This window comes from Sarcophilus harrisii, chromosome 4, assembly GCF_902635505.1.
Source record: "Sarcophilus harrisii chromosome 4, mSarHar1.11, whole genome shotgun sequence".
NCBI classification, from domain to species: Eukaryota; Metazoa; Chordata; class Mammalia; order Dasyuromorphia; family Dasyuridae; genus Sarcophilus; species Sarcophilus harrisii.
The window spans coordinates 24,682,364-24,706,945 of record NC_045429.1 but is presented as its reverse complement, the minus strand read 5'-3'; the positions used below and the strand labels follow the sequence as shown (position 1 = coordinate 24,706,945).

The 24,582-nt window shown below is 49.6% G+C and overlaps 1 protein-coding gene across 3 annotated transcripts in view; it reads right to left on the bottom strand.

Annotated features, from left to right (window-relative positions):
• The window catches only part of EPS15 (epidermal growth factor receptor pathway substrate 15), a 118,707-nt gene extending 102,713 nt beyond the window's left edge, over positions 1-15,994 (bottom strand). For all 3 annotated transcript variants that reach the window (XM_031969136.1, XM_031969137.1, XM_031969138.1), the window contains exon 1: positions 15,784-15,994. In XM_031969136.1, coding sequence (XP_031824996.1) covers positions 15,784-15,816 — 33 coding nt within the window. In that variant the 5' untranslated portion in view covers positions 15,817-15,994. The remainder of the gene's footprint in view (positions 1-15,783) is intronic.
• Positions 15,995-24,582: the final 8,588 nt, after the last annotated feature.

The following is a 24,582-nucleotide window of genomic DNA, read 5'->3' as shown; positions in this document are numbered from 1 at the left end:
AGGGGAAAGGAGGGGGAGATCTCCAACACGGAGAAGGGATAGCAAAGAAGGCCTCCTGAGCTGAGAGCCCTAAGAAGCAGAAGGAAGTGGGCACAGTGCTCCCAGCAAGGCCTTCAGAAGTCCGGAAAAATCAGGCCGAGGGGAGTTCAGTTTTTTTCAAGAGGAAATAGGGAGCCACCAAAGGTTTTGTTTTGTTTTTTAAACAGAGACATGAGATAGGCAGACCTATGTCTTAGGAAAGTTCCCTTGCCTGCTATGTCGATGCTGAATGGAGAAGGGTGACGATGGGAGGAAGAAGCCCAATGAGGAGGCTGACTAAATCCCCTAGCTTTCCGCCCTTCCCAGCCCAAGAGCTAGAAAAGGCCTCCATTGCCCTCCCTTACTCTCTCAATTGCTTTTTGTCTTTCTCCCCCTCCCTCTTGTCCCTTCTCCTCAGGAGTTAGATTACCATCCACAAACCACTTCCTAAGTACCCCACTGCTGTCCTGGGTCCCCTAGAGCCCCACCTTGGTGCTCTGTCCTGGGCCCCCCTTTTTCTTTCAGTCCTTCTGAATGACTCATCTCCCTGCGGGTTATCCCAGCTCTATCTGGATGCTGCCTCGATGTCTTCAGCTCCAGGCAGTTCCACATTTCTCCAGTCCTGCCAAAAACTCCACCTTTTTCTTCCCTCTTAAATCCCACTTCAGCCATTACTGCTAAGGGCATCAACCCCTTTCCAATCTCCAGGCTCGGTTCAAAGTCATTCTTGCCCCTTCCTCAGATTAAGGGATTCTAATTTCACAACCTCTCTAGGTCCCATCACGGCTGATCTATCACATGCAGTCTATTCAATAGCCTCCTCATTGGTCCTACAGTCTCCACAGCTGACCAAGTGCTCTTCCTACAGTCCAGCTCTGATGTGATCTGATCATTCCCCTGCTCAAGAAGGTCCCATGGCTCCCTACTGACTCTAGGAAAAGACATATTTTCTTCTGACATTTAAAACCTTTTAAAGACTCTAATCTAGCCATCTAATCTATTACATCATTTCCCCTCCCATAACAATGCTTTACTTGCTGTTACCTATACACCATGTCCTGTACCTCCCACTTTCCTGCCTTTGCACAAATGGTACCCCATGCTTATAATGGTTTCTGTCTCATGGAAGCCCTAGCTTCATTCAAGGCTCAACTCAAGAACCTGAAGCGACCAGTTGCTACTGTGCTTCCCCCCAAAATGAAATCTACTTTGTAATCTGTCTTGACATCTTTGTGTACATATTATATCTCCCAGGGGAGACGTGAGCTCTTAGAGGACTAGATTTTATCTTCCTTTTTCCTACCCTGGTGCCTCTCACATAATAGGCCTTACTGATGGCTGCTTAATTGAAAAATCAAGCATGCCCCTGAGGTTCTGGGTCTGGGTGGCCACGAGCATGAAGGTGCCCTTCACAGAAAGCAGGGGCCAGCCTTGTCCCTTTTCGGTCTGAAGAACCCAGTGGAGACAGATGTCCAAAAGGCCGTTGGTGATGCAGTCCGGGGGCCAGGAGAGAGATCAGGGTTGAATGTCCAGCTCTGAGAATCAACTGGATAAAGAGGAAATCATTGAGGGAAAGAAAGAATAGAGAGGGTACAGGAAGCTGGGAGACTTGGGAAGGCCCAAGCCAAGGAACAAGAGCAAGTGAACCTAAGAAAGGTCAGTCAAAGGCTGGAGAAAATAAGAAGCAATGAGTGTCACAGAAGTCCAGGGAGGAGAAAAGAGAGAATGGTGGCCTCAAAAGCAGCAGAAATGCCCAGAAAGAGAAGACTTGAGAATAGGTGACTGGATCTGGCAAAGGAGGCGAATGGCATTTCTGGTACATGGGAGGATCTAGCAGACGCCAGAGCTGTAGATGAGAAGGCCTGTTGGACAGAGGGAGCAGCTCCAGACAACTTTCTGTAGGAGTCTGGCTATGAAAGGAAGAGAAGCAAGTGAAAATTTCTCTTTTTAAAAATGTTGAGACTGCATTCTTCTTGCCTTTTCAACAGATAATGAAGGAGAGGGGAAGGGTGAGAATTTGGAACGGAAAATAAAAATTAGAAAACAAAGTGGAACGGTTCTACTAAGCCTAAACTCCAAGGAGTTCAATGATAAAAGGTCAAGTTTCAGATATGGACACCTTAATATTTTTAGCAGCACCTTCTATGGTGTCAAAGACCTGGAAACAGTGGATAAGGCTAAACTATTAGCTGTATATCAGCAGAGTGGAATATTACTGCTTCGGGTGGTAAATATGAATGCAAAGAAGCATGAGAAGACTTATCCGAACAGACACAAAATGAATTCAAGTGAAGAAGATCAGTGGGAAGATTACATCTGCTAGTAATGTCAACAAAACAATCCAGACCAAATGCTGCAAAATTATAACCCCGATCTGGCCCCAAAGAGAAGCTATAAAAAGTCATCTCTCTCACTGCATATAGAAGTGGAGATCCAAGAGTGGGGAATGCTGCACATGTCGGTCAGTTTTGCTAAACCTTTTCTCTCTTCCTTTTAAGAAAATATTGTGTTCTTTATCTTCAGGTTGGCCCTGGGCAAACAAGTTGGGGAAGCTTGCTGAGACAGATGTCCTGGATTTTCTTTATCAAGAAGGACCCAAAGGGCCTATAATCCAGGGACAAGCTCTGGTTCCTTTCCACCACCCCACACACTCATTGAGGCAACTTGGAAAAGTGCCTAGAAGAGATGGAAGGAAAAAAAAACAAAAAAAACAAAAACCCAGTCCAAATGAACAGGATTAGACAAATGCTTCAAAGCACCACACTGGGACAAACAAGTCACACTTCCCCCAAGGGGCTTAAATAAATTCAGTGTTTTACAACACGTGCTTTATATCCATTTTTCTTACAATCACTAGAAATATGACAAAGATGAATAATGCAACAAAGTGAAAAATTAATAAGGGATCTTTAAAGGGGAAAAAAAGAATGCGAACTGACAATTCAGTCTTTTAATATAGCAATTCTGAGCAGGAATTTCAGTTTTCCCTCAAAAAGCTCTTATTTAGGGCTAGAAGCCTACATCTGAGCAAAAATGATACACTCATGATCACTCAACTGCAGTCCGTATACCCTATAGAGGACAGCCTACAATGTCAATAAATAAACACTGGCTTATCTCAGAAGCATGTCTTTTTTTTTTTTTTTAATTTTAAACTTTTAGCAGTTTGCTCCTTAAAGTCAGTCAACTTAGGAGGAATCTATTCTAATCCATATGAGTTGTTAACAGAAACTAAAAGATGTCTCTTACTTTCTATGACAAGAAAATACAAGTGCAAATAATAACTATAAAACCTGCCACTTTCCCCCAATGTGACACTGAAAACATTCGTCAGTACGATAAAAATAAATAAGTAAATGGGGCATATCAATTACACAGCAGCTACTGACACTAAGCTTAGATGAGGTTTCCTTAATGGGCACCTGAGAACGAGTTTTATTATCCAATCTGGACATGCGGCTAAAAGCCTCATTAGCTGGGAGTGGAGAGGCTGAGGCTGGAGGCAGAGGAGAGATGGAAGGGGAGGAAATGGGGCCAGTACAAGAAGGAAACGACCATTTCCAGATCTGGCTGCAAGTAGAGGCTTTAGAAAAGACTGGAAAGTCAAATGCCAGATGATTCCAAAAGACCGTCAACCCAGGCCCAAGTCTTCCAAGGGTCTACGTCCAACAGGACCAGTCCCAAAGGCGCCAGTGGGGAGACACCAGTCTTAAGACTGCATCAGCCTGGTTGATGAGGAGGAAAGGGGAAAGGCAACAAAGCTTGGAAAGGACCATAAATTCAAACTGCTTCCGTTGCTATAAAACCTAAGAACTTTTGAGGCTTACTTCCTATGTCAGAAGGAAGTCTGACATAAATTCATCATGTTTGGTGCACCTTGTGCTACTGAGTATATAGCTCTAGTTTTATGATGTGCCCCTGGTACACAGTAAGTATGTAATAAATGCTTTCTGATCACTTGTTTCTCATCTATAAACTGGGCCTGGTAATACCCTGTAGAAATGACCTTACAGGAGCAACAGGAGGCTCGAGCAAGCCTGGAATACGAAGCTCCAGGCAGGTCCCATACTGGCCGTCCTTGAAATTTATAGTCCTATTAGCTGGTGAAGAGCCTCAGTCCCTGGTAGAGGACCTTCTGGCCCAGCCTCAATGGTCCCTCCCACACAGACACCATGGCCCATCAGACCTAGCAGACCCCAGAGCATGTTCTCTCCTCCCCTTACTGAGGAAGCACAGGAAAACTGCCACATTGAAGTAGCACCCAAAAGGCCCTCTCATCACGGAGGCCTCTGGACAATCTGCTGCACAGTCAGAGACAGAATCCCGAGCTGTCGAGCCCAGAGAGGATCTTGGAGGTCATCTCGTTGACCCCAAACAAAAAGGAGGGTCACGGTCAGTTGACTGGCCCATAGTCACACACCTGAGCAGGGGTACGATCAGAACTCAGGTCTTCTGGCTTCCAGACAATGCTCTTTGCAATATGGGGCCTGACACTAAGCACTCGCCCCTTTCACATGCCCATATTGGATCCTCAGGTCATCCCTGTGGCTAAGGCAGAGAGGGTGCCCATTTTGAGTGCTGCCCTCATGCTCACAAAAGATCTTTTCTCAAGGAAAAGCCTCCAAGGACTTAGACAGATGCCCTGGGGTCTGCAGGAGCTCCCGGACCAGAATCCCAGAGGATGAGTCAGTGGCAATCAAAGTTCCATGTAACCTGGGACTGCAGATGGGCACCTACCAGGGTGGGCTCAGAGCCCTCCAAGTCCTTGAAGCAGAGAACAAACAGGTCTGCCAGGGTGGAGGCGAGGGGGATCCTGGTTCAAATCCCAGTTCTGGTGGAGAGGGGGAGCAGAGGGAAAGGGGCTGGACGGCCTGCCAGGCTCACAGCACTGCACTGGCTGGGTGACGCATGCCACAATGATATCTGTTCTTCCCACTGCAACAATGCCCCCCAAAAGAGGAAGGAGGAACAAGGGCGACCACCATCATTACCCTGAGCACCAGAGGGATGTGGCAACCTGGAGACATGCTTGGTTACGGTCTTTATGGGGCCTATCAACTTCCTGGGGCAAAACAGCAAAAAATCAATTCAAATTTTAAATGACCAACAGCCAAGGATCTGAAAAATCAGAGGATGTGAGAGTCGAAAGGGTTCTGCAAGTTGTAGAGCCCTGGACCTGGAGTCAGCAAGACGTGAGTTCATATTTCACCCCAGACATATGCTAGCTGTGTGACCGTGAACAAGTCACTTATCTGCTCTGTACCTCAGTTTGTACATTGCTAACATGGGGCTAATAAGACTTTCTCCTAATAAGACCCACCCCAGGTATTAATCATAGGCTACTGATCATAAAGATCAAATGAGATAGCATAAGTACAGTCCTCTGTTAAAGCTTAAAGAGCCACGTAAATGTTAGCTCTTATTACTGTCATCATCATTATTTAATGGGTTTTCTAGGTCCTCAAAGAGACAGGCAAGCAAAACATGCCCTAAATGGAATAACTGTTTTAAAAACCACATAATTGGCCAAGACGATGTTTGGTTCTGGATCTCAGACCTCAGAAGCATCTGTTTGCCTTCAATCTGTTGTTGTATGGTAGGCAAGGAACCCAGGGAAAATCAAGGAAGGGCCTCCTGGTCGCTATCAGTTCCACTCCTCCCACCCGCTTAGCATTCCAAGCCATTCTGGAGAAAGCCATCGGCTCATCATTGGTGACCAACCGGAGGCTAATACCCGACGAGCGGCCACCCGGCCCTGGCCTGCAGCTCACAATGCTCCTGCAAGGACTGGGGCACTTCGGCCACTTCCAGATCGGGTCCCTGTGAAGCACCCTCCAGCCCCCCTAGAATCTACCTGCTGGGCCAAAAACTCTCCAGAGATCAATGGATTCTGAACCACAAAAGTGATGCTTTTCTTCCTCTTCATCCCTATCCTCGTTGACCCTCCTCTAGCAAAGGCGGCACTCCCCATCATCCTCCCCCTTAAACACTCGACATAAGACTCTCAAATGAAATCACGGGCACTTAAGCTGCTTCACTATAAACCCTCCTCACTACAGACTCTCTCCTCCTCTGCCAGCTTCTCTAGCACGCTCTCCTCTGGGAATCTGCTCTTCCCAAATGGAAGGGAAAAGCAGGCTGGGCCAAGCTTTCCCCTCCTGGTCTAGCACAACTCTTAGATGGAAATGGTCACTTCACACCAAGGTTCCCATCATTTATTTATATACCAGCAACTAGTGCTTGTTAGTAAGCAGCAAGAGTCCACATTGAACTTGACTTTTCTTGTTCCTCCACCTTCTGAAGGAAGAAATTATCATTAAGAAAAATCAAAAAGTTATGAGAAAGGAGGAAGAGAGGGAGAAGAGAGAGAAAAAGGAAAGCAAGAAAGAGGGGAGAAGGAACCAAGAGGCAGGAAGGAGGAGAAGCTGGAAAAAAGGGAGGAAGAAACAAGGAGAGAAGGGGAGGAAGAAGAGAGACCCACAGAGAGACAAGAGAAAGAACTCAGTTCTCTAGAAAACTGAACTCCCCCTCATGCCCATAGCCACGTGTCTATGCCAGGTTTGTGATGTCAGGGGTTCCTGGGCCCCTTTTTTATTTCCTCTTCCTATTCAGTGGCCTGCAGCATCCTCCAATGATAAAAATTGTTTGTGTTTCTCTGACCACTGATTTTGATCCCAGAACTCTCCATCACTCTTCTGCCACCTCCCCTCTGGTCTCTGGGTTTCTGAATCATGAGGATATCTTCTTGCCGTAAACTCTCCACCTGCCCCATTTTAATACACCATCTCTTTTCTGAACGTGGTATACCCAACCAGGGGACACAGGGGATCATAAATCTAAAGCTGGAAAAGAGCTAAGAGTCAGTCCATCAAAAACATTTCTGAAGCGCTTCCTATGTGTGATGGAGCTATGCTAAGGCTGGGTCATCTAAACTTCATCTGACAAATGGAAACCGAAGGTTGAGTGCTTTGGCCAAGGCCACCCAGACCTCATGATGATCCTGAGGTCAAATGTGCATCTCTCTACTAGGAGCTCTTGTTCTTTTCACTTGCACCCTAAACTCTGGCCATCTCACGCACTGACCTTTAAGGTTGAAACTTGACCGTTGGTCGCTTTCTTGAATTTTGTTCCCTTTTAACTTCTGAGGATTTCGACGACAATTCTTGCTACACTGAGGCGCATATCTAGTTTGGAGGAGACACCTAGGAAATGTTCCAGCCATCTCTAACTTGGGAGATTAAAGCTCTTTTGATTAGATTTACAGAATCCTTGGCAAAAAGGTCCTTACCAGCTGTTAGCAGGGGCGCTCCATCCTGGGCCTTTCACCTTTTGATTTTAGCAAAATTCCCTTCTAAGACAGCACTTCCTCAACCAGGGGTTCATTTCCCAAATCAGTCTCCTGGGCTCGAAGGTTCATTTCCCAAATCAGTCTCCTGGGCCCCAATGGCCGAGACTGACTTTTTTTGACTTGGTAAAAGAGGCCATTCTTTGCCTCATTTTTTACCCAGCCTCAATCACTGAGTGGGTGCAGCCTCAGTCAAACTGAGACCTGTTGAAGACCTCAGCTTAGAAAGGGCAAGTCCTTCCTCCCCCTGCATCCAGGGCCATCTCCAGACCTCCTGATCTCTAGCTGGCCACTGGGCCCAGATCGCTCCCAGAATTGGTGCCCTTGCCCAGCCCTCCCTCACTTAAAGCCAACTCACTTGCAAGCCATGGCATCACCTCCTTGATGCCATAGTCCACTTCAGGAAGGGAAGGATAAACACCAACCATTTCTTCCACATCCTTTGCCTTCAACAGAAGGGCCTCAGTTTCTTGAGAACCAAGATTTTGTGGGCTTCAACAGTGCTTCTCGGTTCCTCCTGCCAGAATCACTGGTGGGCAGCAGTCACCTGTTTTGGCAAGCAAGCCCTACGAGGTTCTCCATTACATCTTCAAAACATGCCCCAGGGAGACAACAGAACTTTATCTTTATCTGAGCACTGAATTAACTGAATTCAGAGGTGGGCAGTGGACAGAGTGCTGGACTTAGAATAATGAAGACCACCTCCGACCTGTGTGACCCTAGGTATGCCTCAGTTAAGCATCTATGAAATGGAGATAATAGCACCTACCTTCACAGCTCACTGGGAGGATAATATAAGTAGAGTTTTTGAGACCTTAAAGCTCTATGTAAATGCTGCTACTATTAGTCATTATAAATATTACTCTACCCTTCCTTCCTCTGACCTTTTACTGAATGATCACAATCAATCCGTCAGGCCTTTATTAAGCCCCTACTGTGTGCTCTGTACTATACTAGATGCTGGGAATGTGACAGCAAAAATCAAACCATCCCCAAAGAATTGAAAATTGAGGGAATGCCCATTAATTGGGGAATGGCTAAACAATACAGATTGAAGCATTCCATTTTTACTTTTTGTTTTTTTTTTCCTGTGGTTCTTTCCTTTTGTTCTATTTCTTCTTTTACAACATAACTAATGTGGAAATATATTTACATGATTTCAACATTATCAGATTGCTTGTTGTCTTGGGAAGGGGACAGGGAGGAAGAAAAATTTAGAATTCAAAATCATAAGAAATGAATGTTGAAAACTACATAATTGGAAAAAATAAACAAATGAACCAATGAATGAATGAAAGAAAAATCAAACCATCCCCACATTCAAGGAACTTACATATTTTGGGGGAGAATAACATTTACAATGTAAGAGGCAGCTAGATGGCCAGTGGAGAGAGCACTAGATCCAGAGTCAGGAAAGACCTGAATTCAAATCCAGCTTCAGCACTGTGTGACCCTGAACAAATCACTCTACCACTCTGTGCCTCAGCTGCCTCATCTATGAAAGAGGATGATCAGTAACATTATCTCTATCTCAGGGCAGTTATAAGGATCAAATGAGATATTTCTAAAACACTTTCCAAACTTTAATGTAAACATAAGTGGCTAGTCAGCTATTATATAAGACCCACAATAAATACAAGTTAATTTCTGGGGAAGGAACCCTGGGGGAATGAAGCAAGGCCTCTCAAAGCTTTTCTCTCACCCAATTGCTGGTGGGCCGCTTAGTCTACACACGAGTCTTTCTCATTCCTTGGAGGATAAGCCTCTGTTTCCTCCCGGGAGCCTCTAGTTCCCTTTTGAGCCAAGGAAGCCCCTGATACGTTGTCTTCTTAGGGGCCAAGAGTAGCACCCTTGTTCTGTTCCTTCTCTGGGTCACATTCTTTCACTGCCCAGCTTCCTGCCCAAAGATCAAGCTTGCTTTTCCCCACTTCAGCTCCTTTTCTCCCCCATGAAGCCCAGCTTCTGTTTTCCTTTTAGGAACCATTCATTGTTTCTGAAAACTAGGCCTTCTGGAGTCCTTCCCCTTTTCTTCTAAAAGCAGGACCAACCCACCCTTGGCAAACAACTATCCGGCCACTTCCCTGTGGCAGAAATACCAACATCAGCCATTCAAAGCAGCTCGCCAAGAATGCCTGCTTAGCTTTTTGGGCTCAACTCAGATGCTACTTCCTCCATGAGGCTTTCCCTGATCTCCCCCAGAAAATGTGGTCTCTCCCATCCACCATTTTCCTAAGAACCTGCCTGGCCCTTCCTTGGCTTCTCCTTATCTGTGTCCCAGTCCCATAGATATCCCCTCCTGCTGGCTCCCGAGTTCCTTGAGACCAGAGTGAAGTCATTTCCGAGCCCTAGCACCTCGCTGTATTGTACCTTTGACAAACATCTGCCCAGGTGCTTTCTAACTTCAGAAAAGGTAAAGTCAGATCATCTACCCTTAGGATGAGGACAGGAGACAAGACCCACATACATGCAAAGCACTCTGGGGCAAGGAATAGTTTTCCTGGTCTTCTATTTACTGGGAGGAGAAAAAAGTTGAGTCATTTTTAGTCCCCAAAAATGACTTAGTCCCCAAGGGATGCTTATGGATTAACTGGCTGCATACTATTCGATGTGAAACATTTTCAAATCACATGGGCAAAAAATCATTGGAGCAGACCTCCCCGGTGCAGGTTAGACTGCACTGCTGGTGCCTCCTCTTTAAATTCCTAATCTTATCAATTTTAAATACACTAACAAACAATTACCAGGTGAAGGGGCAGAAACGAAAGGCAAACCAAGTTAAAACGTGTTTGGGTTTTTAATCTTCAAAATCCTGGGTTTCAATTCAAAGACGTCAAGGACAAGCACACGGGAACATGTCTGATAATCCAGGCTTCGGAGCATCCTAGTTACCAGTCCTGATAAGCCAGGGGAAGTTCCCAACTAAGTGTTCACAACATGCCCCAGGGAGACGACGGCACTGCTCAGTCTTCATCTGAGCCACCGGCTAGGCCCCCGGGTGGCCCAGGAGAGCCAGTGAGACTTGGCAACCCTCCCCGTAGCTGTGGGACCCTCAGCAAGGTACTGAACTCCTCTCTCTGTCCCAGGTTTCTCACCAGTAAAATGGAGATAATAATACCTACCTCCCAGGAAAACTACAAATTTAAAGTAGAATGTTTTATAACTTGAAAGCTCTATGTAATTGCTTCTATTATTTTCATTATTATTGTCATTATTGCTCCACCCTTTTCTCTCTGATCCAAAGTCCAGGATTCAAGTAAGACTGCAATTTGCTAAACCATGGTAAGCTTGTTGCCAGTCAAGGTCAGCCTGTTCCCACCTGAGGAGGAGGCACCTCGTGGAACCCAAACCTCTTTGCTCTCCGCTATGCTAGCAATGGGCAGGGCACCCACTGGGCTAACTTTAATCGAGTCTGATGGGACACAGGAACCGTCAGCCATTCATTCAGCAAGCATTTATTGAGTATGGAAAGATGGAAAACAATAAGATCCTGCCCTGGTGTGGGGGGAAAAGGGAAGAAGGGCAACAGAGAAACAGAAAAATAAACATGATATAAAGGGTAGATACAAAGTAACTTCAGAGATGGACCAGAAAGAAGTGTACTTAAGGCTGAAAGAGGGGGGAAAACCCTATCATATCTACATAGCACTTTCAAGTTGTAAAACACATAAATGGGATCTCATTTGACCCTCCCAACATGCTGCTACTCAGAGGAAACTGAGCCAGACAGATGTGACTTGCCCAGGATTTCACAGCCTGTGGCCTCAAACACAAGCTCATCAGCAGCTGCAGCAAATGTGACCCTGGCAGCAGCGTGGAGGCTGTGTGAAGTGAAGGTGAGGAGGGAGAGCTACTAGGAATGGGCACCAGGCAGCTCATCTGGGAGGCCACTCGCCACTCTCAAAACCTCCACATGAGGGAGGCGAGAGCTGGCGTGAAGGGCCCCAACACCGGGAAGAGGTGGAGCCAGATGGGGACCCACCAAATCTCCAGATGCCCCATCTTGGCAGGGCCTGGGGAGGGTTAATGGTGCCCAGTCTCTGCCCTCATAGACCTCATACCAGGTAGCTGGGGGGACCCTGGATTTTTATACAAGGAGTCTGTGTGCAGTGACTGATAAGAGCCATTGGCAAATCTCCAGGGGAAGGCACGGTGGGCGGCACTTGGGAGTCACTTTAAAAATGCCAGGCCCCCCAGTGGAGCAGGGAGAGAAGCAAACAAACTCCAGAAAGTAGGACAGGAAAATACTAGACACTCATTTTTATAATGGCTCCTTCTAGAAACTTTATTAAAAGTGGGGAAATGCCCACTTTTGTTGCAGAAGGGGGAGAAGGAATGAAATTCTATTAAGTCTCCTGGTCTGGGGAAATCACTTACTCAGTGATGAGCCTCTGTGGGCTTCAATTGCCTTGACTCCCAAATGTCTGCCCCCCCACCCCACCCCACCCATACCTTGCTCCCAGGATCGAGAAGCTGCAGAGGCTCCCTCCTGCCTCTGGGACGGATCTCCTCACTTTGGCCTTAGAAGCTTTCACCACCCGGCTCCTACCTGTCTTTCCAGGCTAATGACACATAACTTCCTCCTCACACTCAATGATCCAGGCACAGCTTCTTGTCCATCACAATCAACTGACCGACCCCACTGACCGACTGGATTTCTAGAGAACGTCTCCATGTTCACTGTGGGGACAGGTTGCTCTCTCCCACCCCATGACTGGCGGGTGCCGCCTGTTCCACATTGGTCCTTGCATGTAGCAAGGCCTGCCACATTTCTACAGGCTCTGTTAATCCTGGAGTAGATCTTTGATTGGCTCAGAGATGACCAGAAGGAAACAAGTTTTCTCAGTTTACAAGGGACTTCCCTAAACCACTCAATGAGTTTGACAAGGCGGGCATTGTTACTATTCCCATTTTGCAAAAGGCGAGACTAAAGTTGAGAGAAGGCAAACCCTCATCCAAGTGTGGATGACCCCATGGCTGGTAAGGGCTGGACTCGAAAGTGACTTTAGGGCTCATTCACAGTGTAGAGACACACATTGGACATGGAAGATCTTGGGTCAGAATGAAATCATTGAAAGGCAGAGCTGACAGGGAGGGCATGTATAGCCTTAACCTTCTCATTAAACTACCCAGACAGCTGAGTCCCAGAAGGATTAATTAGTTCAATTTCAAAGCCAAGTGAATGACAGACCCAGGAAGAGAACACTGGGGACCTCAATCTGTCTGGGACTCCAAGTCTCTCCTCCTCCCTCTTCCATACTGTCTGGCTATCCATCAGTCTCTCCCATTTCCCCTCCCTAAAGCTACAAAACAAGAGAGACAGCCAGAGGGAAAACTTCAATCTCTCAAACAGAATTCTTTTCTTAATGTCATTTTACCTACCAAGGCTGAAACTTAGAAGTCAGACAATGCTCTTCAAAAATATCTTACCTGCCTTGCGACTGATCACACGGAGACCTCACAAAGCAGAGATTGAAGAGCACTGATGGATAGGGTCAATGCCATTTTGCAGGACACCAAGAGTGAACAGGCATGAGCACAACTCCATCCCTGCCCCTTAATTTAAATCTAGTGGCCCATACCTACAGTATCTGTACCTCATGTAGCAGAAGCCCTGCACATGTGCAGGCGGGGCAGTCACACAAGGCTAGAGCATCTGGGGGCGACGCAGTCTCCAAGCACGATTTTTATCTGCAGCCTCCCCTCCGGACACCTCCAAATCCAAACAACTAAATTAGCTCCAGCTCCAGTCAGAAGATGCGACAAAGTAAGTGCTCTCCAAACTGAAATCGAGCACAACCAAGACAGTCCCAAAAACGGCCCTGGGAAGTGAAGGAGAGCACCAAGCGTGGAGTGCCAGACTCCGGTTCAAAGACAAAATTGGTTCCGTCCTAGCTGGGAGGCCATGGAGAAGTCATTTAACCTCCAACGGCCTAGAAGATGCATTAGATAACGTCTGTTAGGTCCTTCCTAAAGCTGAGCTCTTTGATCCTGTCCTGTAAAACAGGGGGGTCATCAAGGTCAGATAAGAATGCCTACAACTGAAGTGCTTTATCTAGCAAAGGACGGCTGCTTCTTAAGAGTACACATCTCCTCCTCCCACAAACCAATATCCTTTTAAGACTTAGTGGATGGCTCACAAAACTGCTGGAACCGGCCTTCCGGTGATAAGCGCCCCTTCTTTAAGGAGGCTGAGGGAGGCTCAGGCTGTACCACAGTGGGTGGTAAGCACAACCACGATCACCACTATCTCGTCCTGAGCACAACTTTCCAAATGAGGCCGGAGAACAACAGCTACACCTGCCAACAACGTTCTTAATGAACACTCAGGGCACCTGACTTCATTTTTTTTTTAGAGCTAACGGCGCGACTTGACCCTTCAATTACACCCAGACCCTGAATTTGAAAGGACCCCAAGGGGGTTGATTTCTCATCATTCAGGAACTGCCCGAGCACATCCAACCTGTAGCTGAGCCCAAGGTTGTGGCCCTGCCCAGGAGGGCTCCTTGCAGAGGCCCTTCTTTGGCAGCCACTGGGTCTGAGGGGGAGAGCACGCTCAGGAAGGAAGGGCATTCCCACCGCCTGATGGGGAGTGACAAACAGCACCCCTCACTCCCTGGCAGCAGGACCTACGTCTCTCCACCAACCTCTGCGGGAGGCTAACAGGCCCCATCAAAAGTGAGCGCTCTAGGAAGACTGAATGACTCTGGAGAGGGGTCAGGGCAGAAGCCTCCCCGTGCAGGACAGCCCCTGAATGGCCACCGTGGCCTCCCTTTACAGAAGGCTGGAGAGGGCCCGAAAGCAGGTTGGAGAGGGCCCGAAAGCGGCTGCAGAGGGCACGAAAGCGGGCTGGAGAGGGCACGAAAGCAGGTTGGAGGGCACGAAAGCAGGTTGGAGAGGGCACGAAAGCGGGTGGAGAGGGCACGAAAGCGGGCTGGAGAGGGCACGAAAGCAGGTTGGAGAGGGCACGAAAGCGGGTGGAGAGGGCACGAAAGCGGGTGGAGAGGTGCGGCACGAAAGCGGGCGGAGAGGTGCGGCACGAAAGCGGGCTGGAGAGGGCACGAAAGCGGGCTGGAGAGGGCACGAAAGCGGGCTGGAGAGGGCACGAAAGCGGGCTGGAGAGGGCACGAAAGCGGGCTGGAGAGGGCACGAAAGCGGGCTGGAGAGGGCACGAAAGCGGGCTGGAGAGGGCACGAAAGCGGGCTGGAGAGGGCACGAAAGCGGGCTGGAGAGGGCACGAAAGCGGGCTGGAGAGGGCACGAAAGCGGGCTGCAGAGGGCACGAAAGCGGGTGGAGAGGTGCGGCACGAAAGCGGGCGGAGAGGGCACGAAAGCGGGCGGAGAGGGCACGAAAGCGGCTGGAGAGGGCACGAAGGCTGGAGAGGGCACGAAAGCGGGCGGAGAGGGCACGAAAGCGGGCCGGAGAGGGCACGAAAGCGGCTGGAGAGGGCACGAAAGCGGGCTGGAGAGGGCACGAACGCGGGCGGAGAGGGCACGAACGCGGGCGGAGAGGGCACGAAGGCGGGCTGGAGAGGGCACGAAAGCGGGCCGGAGAGGGCACGAAAGCGGGCGGAGAGGGCACGAACGCGGGCGGAGAGGGCACGAAGGCGGGCGGAGAGGGCACGAAGGCGGCTGGAGGACCAGAGCGGGATCTCTCCCGAGGGCCGCAAGCCCCCTTGGGGGACTCGGCTCCTCCCCTCTCTGGGAAACTGAGGCTTGCGATCTGGAAGCTGCAAGCTTCCACCGAGCGGCGGCGCTCCCGATTTACCCCGGGATGTCACCTAAGGGGGCTGGCCCAGGAGTTGCCGTCCGGGGCGGGTGAATCCCCCAGGCGCACTCGTTAGGTGCCCGCGGTGGGCGGCGAGCCCCGGGGACGCGGAGACCAGCGGAGGCCCCAAGCGCCGGCGCGGCCCCTTCCAGCTCCGGAACCTCCCAGCGAGGCGGGGCTCAGCACTCGGAGGGGCTGCCGGGGGCTCGGGGCGGGAGCAACCTTAGTCCCTTCCTCGCCTCAGTTTCCCGTCCGCAGCCGGGGCAGTCCCTCCCGCCCTAAGGGACTGCCGGGCTCCCCGCCCCCCCCGGCCTCAGTTTCCCCCGCCCGGAATGAATGACCGGGGGTGGGGGGGAGCGCCTGCCCGGGGCCGGCACGAGGTCAGCCCATCCCCTGCAGCCCGCCAGCTCCCAGCAGCGGCCCGGGACGCGCAGTCCCAGAGGGAGGAGGGTGGGGCAGGCGCGCTCGGGGCGGGACGGTTGAACGCGGGCCCAGGGCGCTCGGGTCAGGTCGGGCCGGGACCGGACCGCTCGGCCCGGCTCGGGACCCGACAGTTGGACCGAGGGCGGGGGGAGGGGGAGGCGCGGGCACGCGAGAGCGGGCACGGGGCGGGGGCGCGCGGGGCGGGGGCGCGCCGGGACAGCCCGCGTTGTTACCTGGGTCAGGGAGAGCTGGGCCGCCGAAGCCATGGTGTTTCCATCATGCACGGCGAGCGGCCGCGGTGAGGAAGGAGGGGGCGCGGACACGCTCGGGGCGGCGGAGGAGGAAGAGAAGGAAGAGCAGCAGCAGGCGGCGGCGAGGCCCGGGCGGCTCACCCAACTTCAGCAACTTCCCTCCCGTAGCCCCGCCCCGCCCGGCCCCGGCCCCGCCCCCGCCCTCACACCCCACCTCTCCCGCCCTCGCTCCGAAGCGCGCGCGCGTGCCCACCCACGCACTCCCGCTCCCCCGCCCCTCGGCTCGGGCCGCCTGGAAAACACGGCACGGAACACTCGCTGCCCAGCCTCTGCAGGCCCCGCCCGGACCGGAGCGGACTCCGCCCGGGCCGGCGGCCGCGGGTCCCTCCCTTTCTCTCCCGGCCCTCGGCCTGGCGGGACGGAAAACCCTGCCAGGATTCCCTTCTCGGCCGGACCGGGGCGCCCCGCCAGGGCACCTTCCAGCCAAGCAACAGCGCCCGGACTGGCAGCGGGCAGACTTTGGAAATCTCTGGGGCGAAGCCCCCAGGCACCAAACACGCCCCAGACAGAGCTCGGGGAGCCCTGCCCCCGACGCCCCTCCCTTTCTGAAGTGCTCAGGACCGTCAGGCAGCCCCCCCCCCCCCCCCCCCCCCCGGCTGCAAAGCGCCTCCCTCCTCAGCCCCGCTGGGTCCTTTGTGGTTTCCGGCGGGCCTCCCCTCCCCCACAGCCCCCGGCCCAGCCCCCCTCGGTGCCTCTCACCCGGGCTCGGGGCACTCGTCCTCTAAGGGGGCGGCCGCGTCCCGCGCGGCTGCCACAGCCTAACCCTCAATGCGCGCCGATGCCCTCAGGGCGAAGCTGCCCCTTCGCACGGAGAGCCTGCGCCAAACCGCGTTCTGCGCTCTCGGCGCCCCCTGCCCTCGCCCCCAGTCCCACGGGGCCCCAGAGCTCTCCCACCTTGGCCCGAAGGCCCCCTGCCTTCCGGGGCCCCGGGCGCTCCCCGCAGCGGCCGCTGAGCCCGCCAGCCTAAAACCACGGGCGCGCGCGCGTGCGGGGCCCTTCTCCCGGGGAAGGTCGGAGCCTCCGAGGCAGGGACCCTTCCGGCTCTTTTCTTCTTCTTGCTGTCGTTTTTTTTTTCTTTTTTTTTCTTTTTTTGTCTGATGAGCAGAAAGTACACACAGTAGGTGCTTGTTGAATCTAATCCACCTTACAGACGATTCACACTGTGCACACTATGCAAAGAATACACACAGTAGGTGCTTGTTGAATCCAATCCACCTTACAGACGATTCACACTGTGCACACTATGCAAAGAATACACACAGTAGGTGCTTGTTGAATCCAATCCACCTTACAGACGATTCACACTGTGCATACTCACTGAGTAAAGAATACACATAGTAGGTGCTTGTTGAATCCAATCCACCTTACAGACGATTCACACTGTGCACACTATGCAAAGAATACACACAGTAGGTGCTTGTTGAATCTAATCCACCTTACAGACGATTCACACTGTGCACACTCACTGAGCAAAGAATACACACAGTAGGTGCTTGTTGAATCTAATCCACCTTACTGACGATTCACACTGTGCACATTCACTGAGCAAAGAATACACACAGTAGGTGCTTGTTGAATCCAATCCACCTTACAGAAGATTCACACTGTGCATACTCACTGAGTAAAGAATACACACAGTAGGTGCTTGTTGAATCCAATCCACCTTACAGACGATTCACACTGTGCACACTCACTGAGCAAAGAATACACACAGTAGGTGCTTGTTGAATCTAATCCACCTTACTGACGATTCACACTGTGCATACTCACTGAGTAAAGAATACACACAGTAGGTGCTTGTTGAATCCAATCCACCTTACAGACGATTCACACTGTGCACACTCACTGAGCAAAGAATACACACAGTAGGTGCTTGTTGAATCTAATCCACCTTACTGACGATTCACACTGTGCACATTCACTGAGCAAAGAATACACACAGTAGGTGCTTGTTGAATCCAATCCACCTTACAGAAGATTCACACTGTGCATACTCACTGAGTAAAGAATACACACAGTAGGTGCTTGTTGAATCCAATCCACCTTACAGACAATTCGCACTGTGCACATTCACTGAGCAAAGAATACACACAGTAGGTGCTTGTTGAATCTAATCCACCTTACAGACGATTCGCACTGTGCACACTCACTGAGCAAAGAATACACACGGTAGGTGCTTGTTGAATCCAATCCACCTTACAGACGATTCACACTGTGCATACTCACTGAGTAAAGAATACACACAGTAGGTGCTTGTTGAATCCAATCCACCTTACAGACAATTCACACTGTGCACACTCACTGAGCAAAGAATACACACGGTAGGTGCTTGTTTCTAGACCATCTAAGCCACATTACAGACGTATCACACTTTGTGCCATTTTTTAGTTTATTTTTAATACACATTGTTTTATGAATTACTTTGGGAGAGCAAAACGGAGTTCTTTCTCTGCTTGTAGATGGCATTTTCTGTGCAAAGTCTATTGGGATTGCTTTGGATCACTGAGTCACTGAGAAGAACCAAATTTTTCATAGTTGATCATGACACGTTCTTGCTGTTATTGTGTACAATGTATTCTCGGTTCTGCTTGATTCGCTTAGCGTCAGTTCATGTAAATCTTTCCAGGCCTTTCTATAATCAGCCGGTTCATCATTTTTAATAGATCAATAATCTTCCATTATTTTCTTGTACCATAGCTTGCTCAGCCATTTCCCAACTGATGGTAATCCACTCCTTTTCCAATTCTTTACTACCACAAAAAGAGCCGCTACAAACATTTTTGCACATGTGGGTCCTTTTTCTTCCTTTATGATTTCCTGAGGATACAGAACCAGTGATAGATAGCACTGCTGGGTCAAAGAGTATTGGGCACACCCTTTTGGTGATCAGAAACTGCACACAGTAGCTGCTTGTTGATTCTAATCCACTTTCCATAGGACTCACACTCTGTGCACATCCTTTTCTGAGCAGGCTGCACACAGTAGGTGCTTGTTGATTCTAATGCACTTTACAGACAATTCACATTCAGTTTCTCACTCCAAAGGCAGCACCCATGGATGCTTGTAGGCTGGCTGCTTGTCCTCCGAGTCTGACATGCATTAAGAAGTCATAGCAGATGCTCACTAACTCCTTTCAGCTTTGACACTCCAGAGCACCAAAGTTGGAGTCAGAAAAGAGGCAAGTGCAAATCTGGGCTTTGGCAAGTACTGAAAGTGTTATCCTTTTTTGAGCCTCAGTTTCCTCATCAGTAAATGGAGATAATAAAACCCTTCAGAGCCTGGCTCCTGCCTCTCTTCCCAGAATTCCATGGTCCAGCAGGATTGGCCCCTTTATCTCTTTGAACTGGACGTTCTCTTAGCCTGGCAAACACTCCCTGTTCAACTCTGCCCGCATCCTAGAGTTCCTAGTGCCCTTCCAGATAGCACAGTTTATGGCTCACAGCAGACACTTAATAAATATATGTTGACTTGCTCTCCCCCCACACCTACTAATGTCTCGTATTATTTACGTAGCTATCCATGTACCTGTGTCCTGCAATCTTAATGAAGATACCACAGTGTGTGCTCCATGAGGACAGGGAATACTTCCTTTTTTTCCTTTTATATTTGCAGTACCCAATCAGGCACATGCTTAACAAATGGTTGTGGACATCTCATTACACAGCCTTGTCATTCCCTAGATCTGCCTTTATTTCCCACTTTTCCCTCTGACCTATAAAAAGTCGTGTCCCCCAAAAAACAAGTTGCTTAATCAGTGTGACTACCTTGCTAAGAGCTATTTCAAGAAATAAATGGCAAACCTTTGTGTTTTTTCCTAATTTTTGCTGATTTTCTCTCCAACATTTGTCATTATCATTTCCTGTCATCTTAGCCAATCTGAGAGGTGTGTGGTGGTACCTCAGAGTTGTCTTAATTTGCGTTTAAAGCCATCAACAAACAAGCACTGATTAAGCTCCCAATGCGTACCAGGCATTGGGTAGATAAAAACAATAAATGAAATAATCCTCATTACTAGATAGCCGCATTTTAACAGGAGAGACACTGAACTTCTTTGAAAAATCATGTGATTTCTCCAAGGTCACACACAGGTAAGCAATAAGTAGCCAAACCTAGGATTCAAATCCAGCACTTCCAAATCCATTTCCCACCCTATTTCCAAGGCACTGTTTCATGAGATTGTTTTGAATGCCATGTAATTCTAAAAGTGCTGTGTAAATGAGAATTGCCCTCATTGTCTTTTTTTAAATTAATCTTTTTAATTTCCATACATATGCATGGATAAAATTTCAACATTAATCCTTGCAAAACCTTGTGTTCCAGTTTTCCTCCTCTTCCTCCCCTCCCCTAAATAATTGCCCTGATTATCAACCAGTGAGGTAGACAAAGCCAGGATCTGCTTCCCCTCTTGCCTTTGGGTGGGGAACTGAGTGTACTCACCTACACACATGTACACACGCTGCACACTTATACACACACTGCACACATGTACACACCGCACACATGTACATACTGGCACGTATACACACACTGCACACTTGTACACACATTGACACACACACTGACACATTGCACACTTGTACACACTGCACACATGCACACATTGACACACTTACACACACACTGCACACATATGCACACTACATACTTATACACACTGCATATTGCACATACACTGCACACACACTGACACTTGCACACTTGCACACACTGCATACATGCACACACACTGACACATGCACGCACACTGACACATGTACACACACTGCACACTTGCACACATGCACACACACTGCATACTTGCACACACATTCACATCTGCCTGGACACACATTTGCACACACATACTTGTCTCAATGAGTAGAAGGCGCTAAGGGAACACAGACACGGGCCTTTCTCAGAAGGTCTCTCTTGGTTTTCTTTTGTTTTCTAAGGGCTGCGGGCTGCTACCAGCTCAGGCACCAGGGAACACTCCCGTTTTGTGATGTCAGTGTCAGAAAACTGAGGCTCACTGTATTGTGGCTGGAGTCTGAAGGAAGGCCTGTGCCCATAGGATTTCACGGGAAGAAGCTGCAGTCTCAGGGTGTACAAAGCCCCCCTTTTACTTACAGGAGGGGGGTGGGGTTAAGGACCTTCTGTCCAAACCGTGCTAAGATGCTCCCTCCTCAGCCTCAACAATAACGGTACTTTCCATCCATCCTGACGATGTGGAACTCTGGGGAAGAAGAGCTTCTGGCTTCCAATGGTCAGCTTCACAAATCTAGTTTGCCTTGCGCTGGGAAGGACAACGGGTTGCACAAAATTGGCCATTGTGTTACAGAATAGTAGGGACCCTGTGCCGGCCCTGACACTCTGAGAAAGAACAGCAGCAGGGTGCAGGTGGAGGACCTGGGAGCAAGATCCGCTGCTGATTGGGGGACTCCAGGCAGCCCCGCCACATTCCGGCTGCAGGTGACTCATCCGTGAGTGAGGAGGGTCAGTCGGAGGGGTTTTATTCTGGGAGTCCAAAAGCCTGGGCTCACAACCTCTTCCCATCCCCCTTGGGAGCCATGGTGCCAGGGAAGGGGGGCTTGATGACAGTGGGTCCAGGCACTCTCTGGGCCTTATTTTTTTACCTGTGATGCCGGCGATACTTGCGGGGCCCGAACAGCTGGGCAAGGGTCACTTGTTCCCCAGGGGGCTTTCCACCAGCAATCCCAGCAGGCACTTCCACGGGGGCCATTCCTTGCTGACTCAGTGGACAGTGGAGAAGTCCCAGGGACTTGCCTGAAACACCAGGAGGTCACTTGGCTGGCCCCGGGTCCCAGAGCTGGTGAGCAGCGCAGAGGGCAGGCTTCAAGCCCCGCCGTGTCCTGGCTCTCTTCCCAAGGGTCTTTCCCTTAATAACAGTGGCCTTCTACCTGCTGGGTCACCTGGCTGATTGCACCCTCCTGCCACAAGTGACTTCACTGGGGTTGGGAGCCCTGGTCTCTTGATCCCAAATATGACAGATCACAGCTCGGAGAGAAAACAGGATTTAAAGGTCACCTCCTCTACTCCTCACCTTACAGAGGAGGAAACAGATCCATGGAGGTCCCACGTCGAAAGCCAGGACCAGATTCGAGCCTGCTTTTTGGCTGGCTCTGGCCCAGCACACGCCAAGCTGCCTCTAGTCTGCTAAAAATGAGACCTGGCACTTCCAAAGGGCCTCAGCATTTAGAAAAGGTTTTCAGCTCCTTTTTTTGTCAGAGTAATTGAGGTTAGGTGGCGTGCCCAAGGTCACACAGCCAGGAAGTGTTAACCATCTGAAACTGGATTTGAACTCAGGGACTCCTGACTTCATGGCGAGCATTCTATCCACTGGTCATTCAGCTGCCCCTCTCCCATTAGTATTATTCCTCCCCATTCTACAGATGAGCCCATGCAGCCAGGTAGCCAAGTAGACAGGTTACCAGTACTGGAGTCGGGAGCGCTCGTCTTTGTGAGTTCAGATCCAGCCTCAGACACTCACTAGCTGGGTGACCCTGAAGTCACTTTGCCCCGTCTGCCTCAGTTTCCCCATCTGTAAAATGAGCTGGAAAAGATGACAAACCACTCCATTACCTTTGCTAAGAAAATCCCAAGTGGGATCACAAAGAGTCAGATACAAATGAAAAACAATTGTTAAAAGCAGATGGGTCCAGAAACTGTTGGCCAGAAAAACAAAATGATTTGTCCTGGATCATATGACAACATGGCCAAACCCTTTAGAAAGATCATTTTAACAGCTTTGGGGGAGAACAGCCTAGAGTAGGGCAAGACTGGAGCCATTAGGACTCATTAAAAGGCTCTCACAAAGAGTACAGGCGTGAGCGGTGTGAATGGAAAGGAGGTTTGGGAACTGCAGGACTCTGGGGGGAATGGGGATGAGAGCATGTTAAGGGTGATTCTGAGGTGGGGACCCTGGGGGGCAGAAAGGGGAAAATTCAAAAAAGGAGTGACTTGGGTGGGGGAGGAAAAAAAGTCTGTTTGGGAGAGGATGAGATTAGACAAATACAGGCCGGCTGGTAGAGGGCTCGGGCAGGCAGCTGGTAATTCAGGCCTGAAGTGGGATGAGAAAGATGAGGCTGGCTCAGATTCAGGCTGGGAGCCATCCACAGCCCCTCATACTGACAGCCACTAAGCCATCCACAGTACAATACAGCTACTGAGCCCCAGGCCGGAGCCATCCACAGCCCCACATACTGACAGCTATGGAGCCTCAGAACTCCCAGGCAAGTCTTCCAACCACTGTTCTCTCTAGCACACCATGCCTCCTGCCACTACACACTCACTGGGCCACTTCTGAGGATGGCCAATGTCTAGAACTGGCCAGTTGTTTTCATGGCATCAGAGATTTAGAATGGGGCCAGACCTTGGAAGCCATACAGTCCAACCCAGTCTTTTCACAGATGAGGAGATGGAGGCCCATGGAGACAAAGTGACTTAAGCGCATAGATCTAGAGACAGAAGGGCAGTGAGGTGTCCAAGTAGACGGACTGCCCGGTCTGGATTCAAGAAGACCTGCCTGAATCCAAATCGAGCGTCACACATTACTAGCTGCATGACCCTGGGCAAATCACTTAATCCTGTTTGCCTCAGTTTCCCCATCTGTAAACTGAGTTGGAAAAGGAATGGGAAATCTCTCCAGTATCTCTGCCCAGAAAACCCCAAATTGGGTCACAAAGAACCAGACATGACTGAACAATGATGAAAAGAGATAGGAAGGACCTCAGGGACCAATTCAATCCACTCATTTTACAGATGAAAAATTGAGGCAAATGACTTAACACCCACTTGTTCAGGGTCTCCAAAATTCTATTAACTCTCCATTTAGCTGCCTCAGTAGTTCATAAAGTAAAAGAATTATCACTTACACTTATACTCGACATTGTGATTTACAAAGCCCTGTGATGTGGGGAGTATAGACATTCTCATCCCCTTTTTACAGATGAGAAAACTGAGACCAGAGCCACACAACTAGCCAATGATGATCAAAGACTCAAAGGCAGCTCCTTCTCCTCCATTCTAGAATGGGGTCTCAGGGACAAGTAAACAGAGGGTAAGAGGAAACAGGAAGGGCCCAAACAGCCAGAAAGGCAAAACTTTCACATCCTCAAAGGGAGCTCAGGCCGTGTCCCACTTTGTGGTCATTGGACCAGGCCACGTGCGAGCAGGCATGAGCTCTGGACCAGATAGACAGCATTGCCCTTATCACACAAGAAAAAAGGAGTATCCAGAGGGCAGAGGCAGTTTAGTTTACTGGTCTCCTTCCTTCCTTTGTTGCTTTCTCTTCCTTTTTCCTGTTAGATCAGGGCTTCTTACCCTTGTTTGTACCCTTTAGGCCGTCAGGCCCGATGAAGCCGAGCCATCTTTTCTGAGAGCACGGCTTTTCAACGTACACAGGATTACAAAGAAAACTAACTACAATGAAATACAGTTACCACAATATTTTGAAAACAAGCTTACAGACTGCAGAGGTTAAGAACCCCAGTGCTAGAGGGTCCTGGAGGAAATAAAACTAAGATATAATAAAAAAAATAAATAAAAATTAGCAAATAAAAAGAAGCTGTTGAAATATATTTTGCCTCCATCCCTGCAGGTTCTTTCATCTGAAGATTTCAAAGTGGTTTTGCCACCAGTAATTACTATCTTGGTTTTATACGTGGGAAGGCTGAGGTACCTCTAAATTAAGTAGCTTGCTTTCGGTCATGTGGCCCGTCAGTA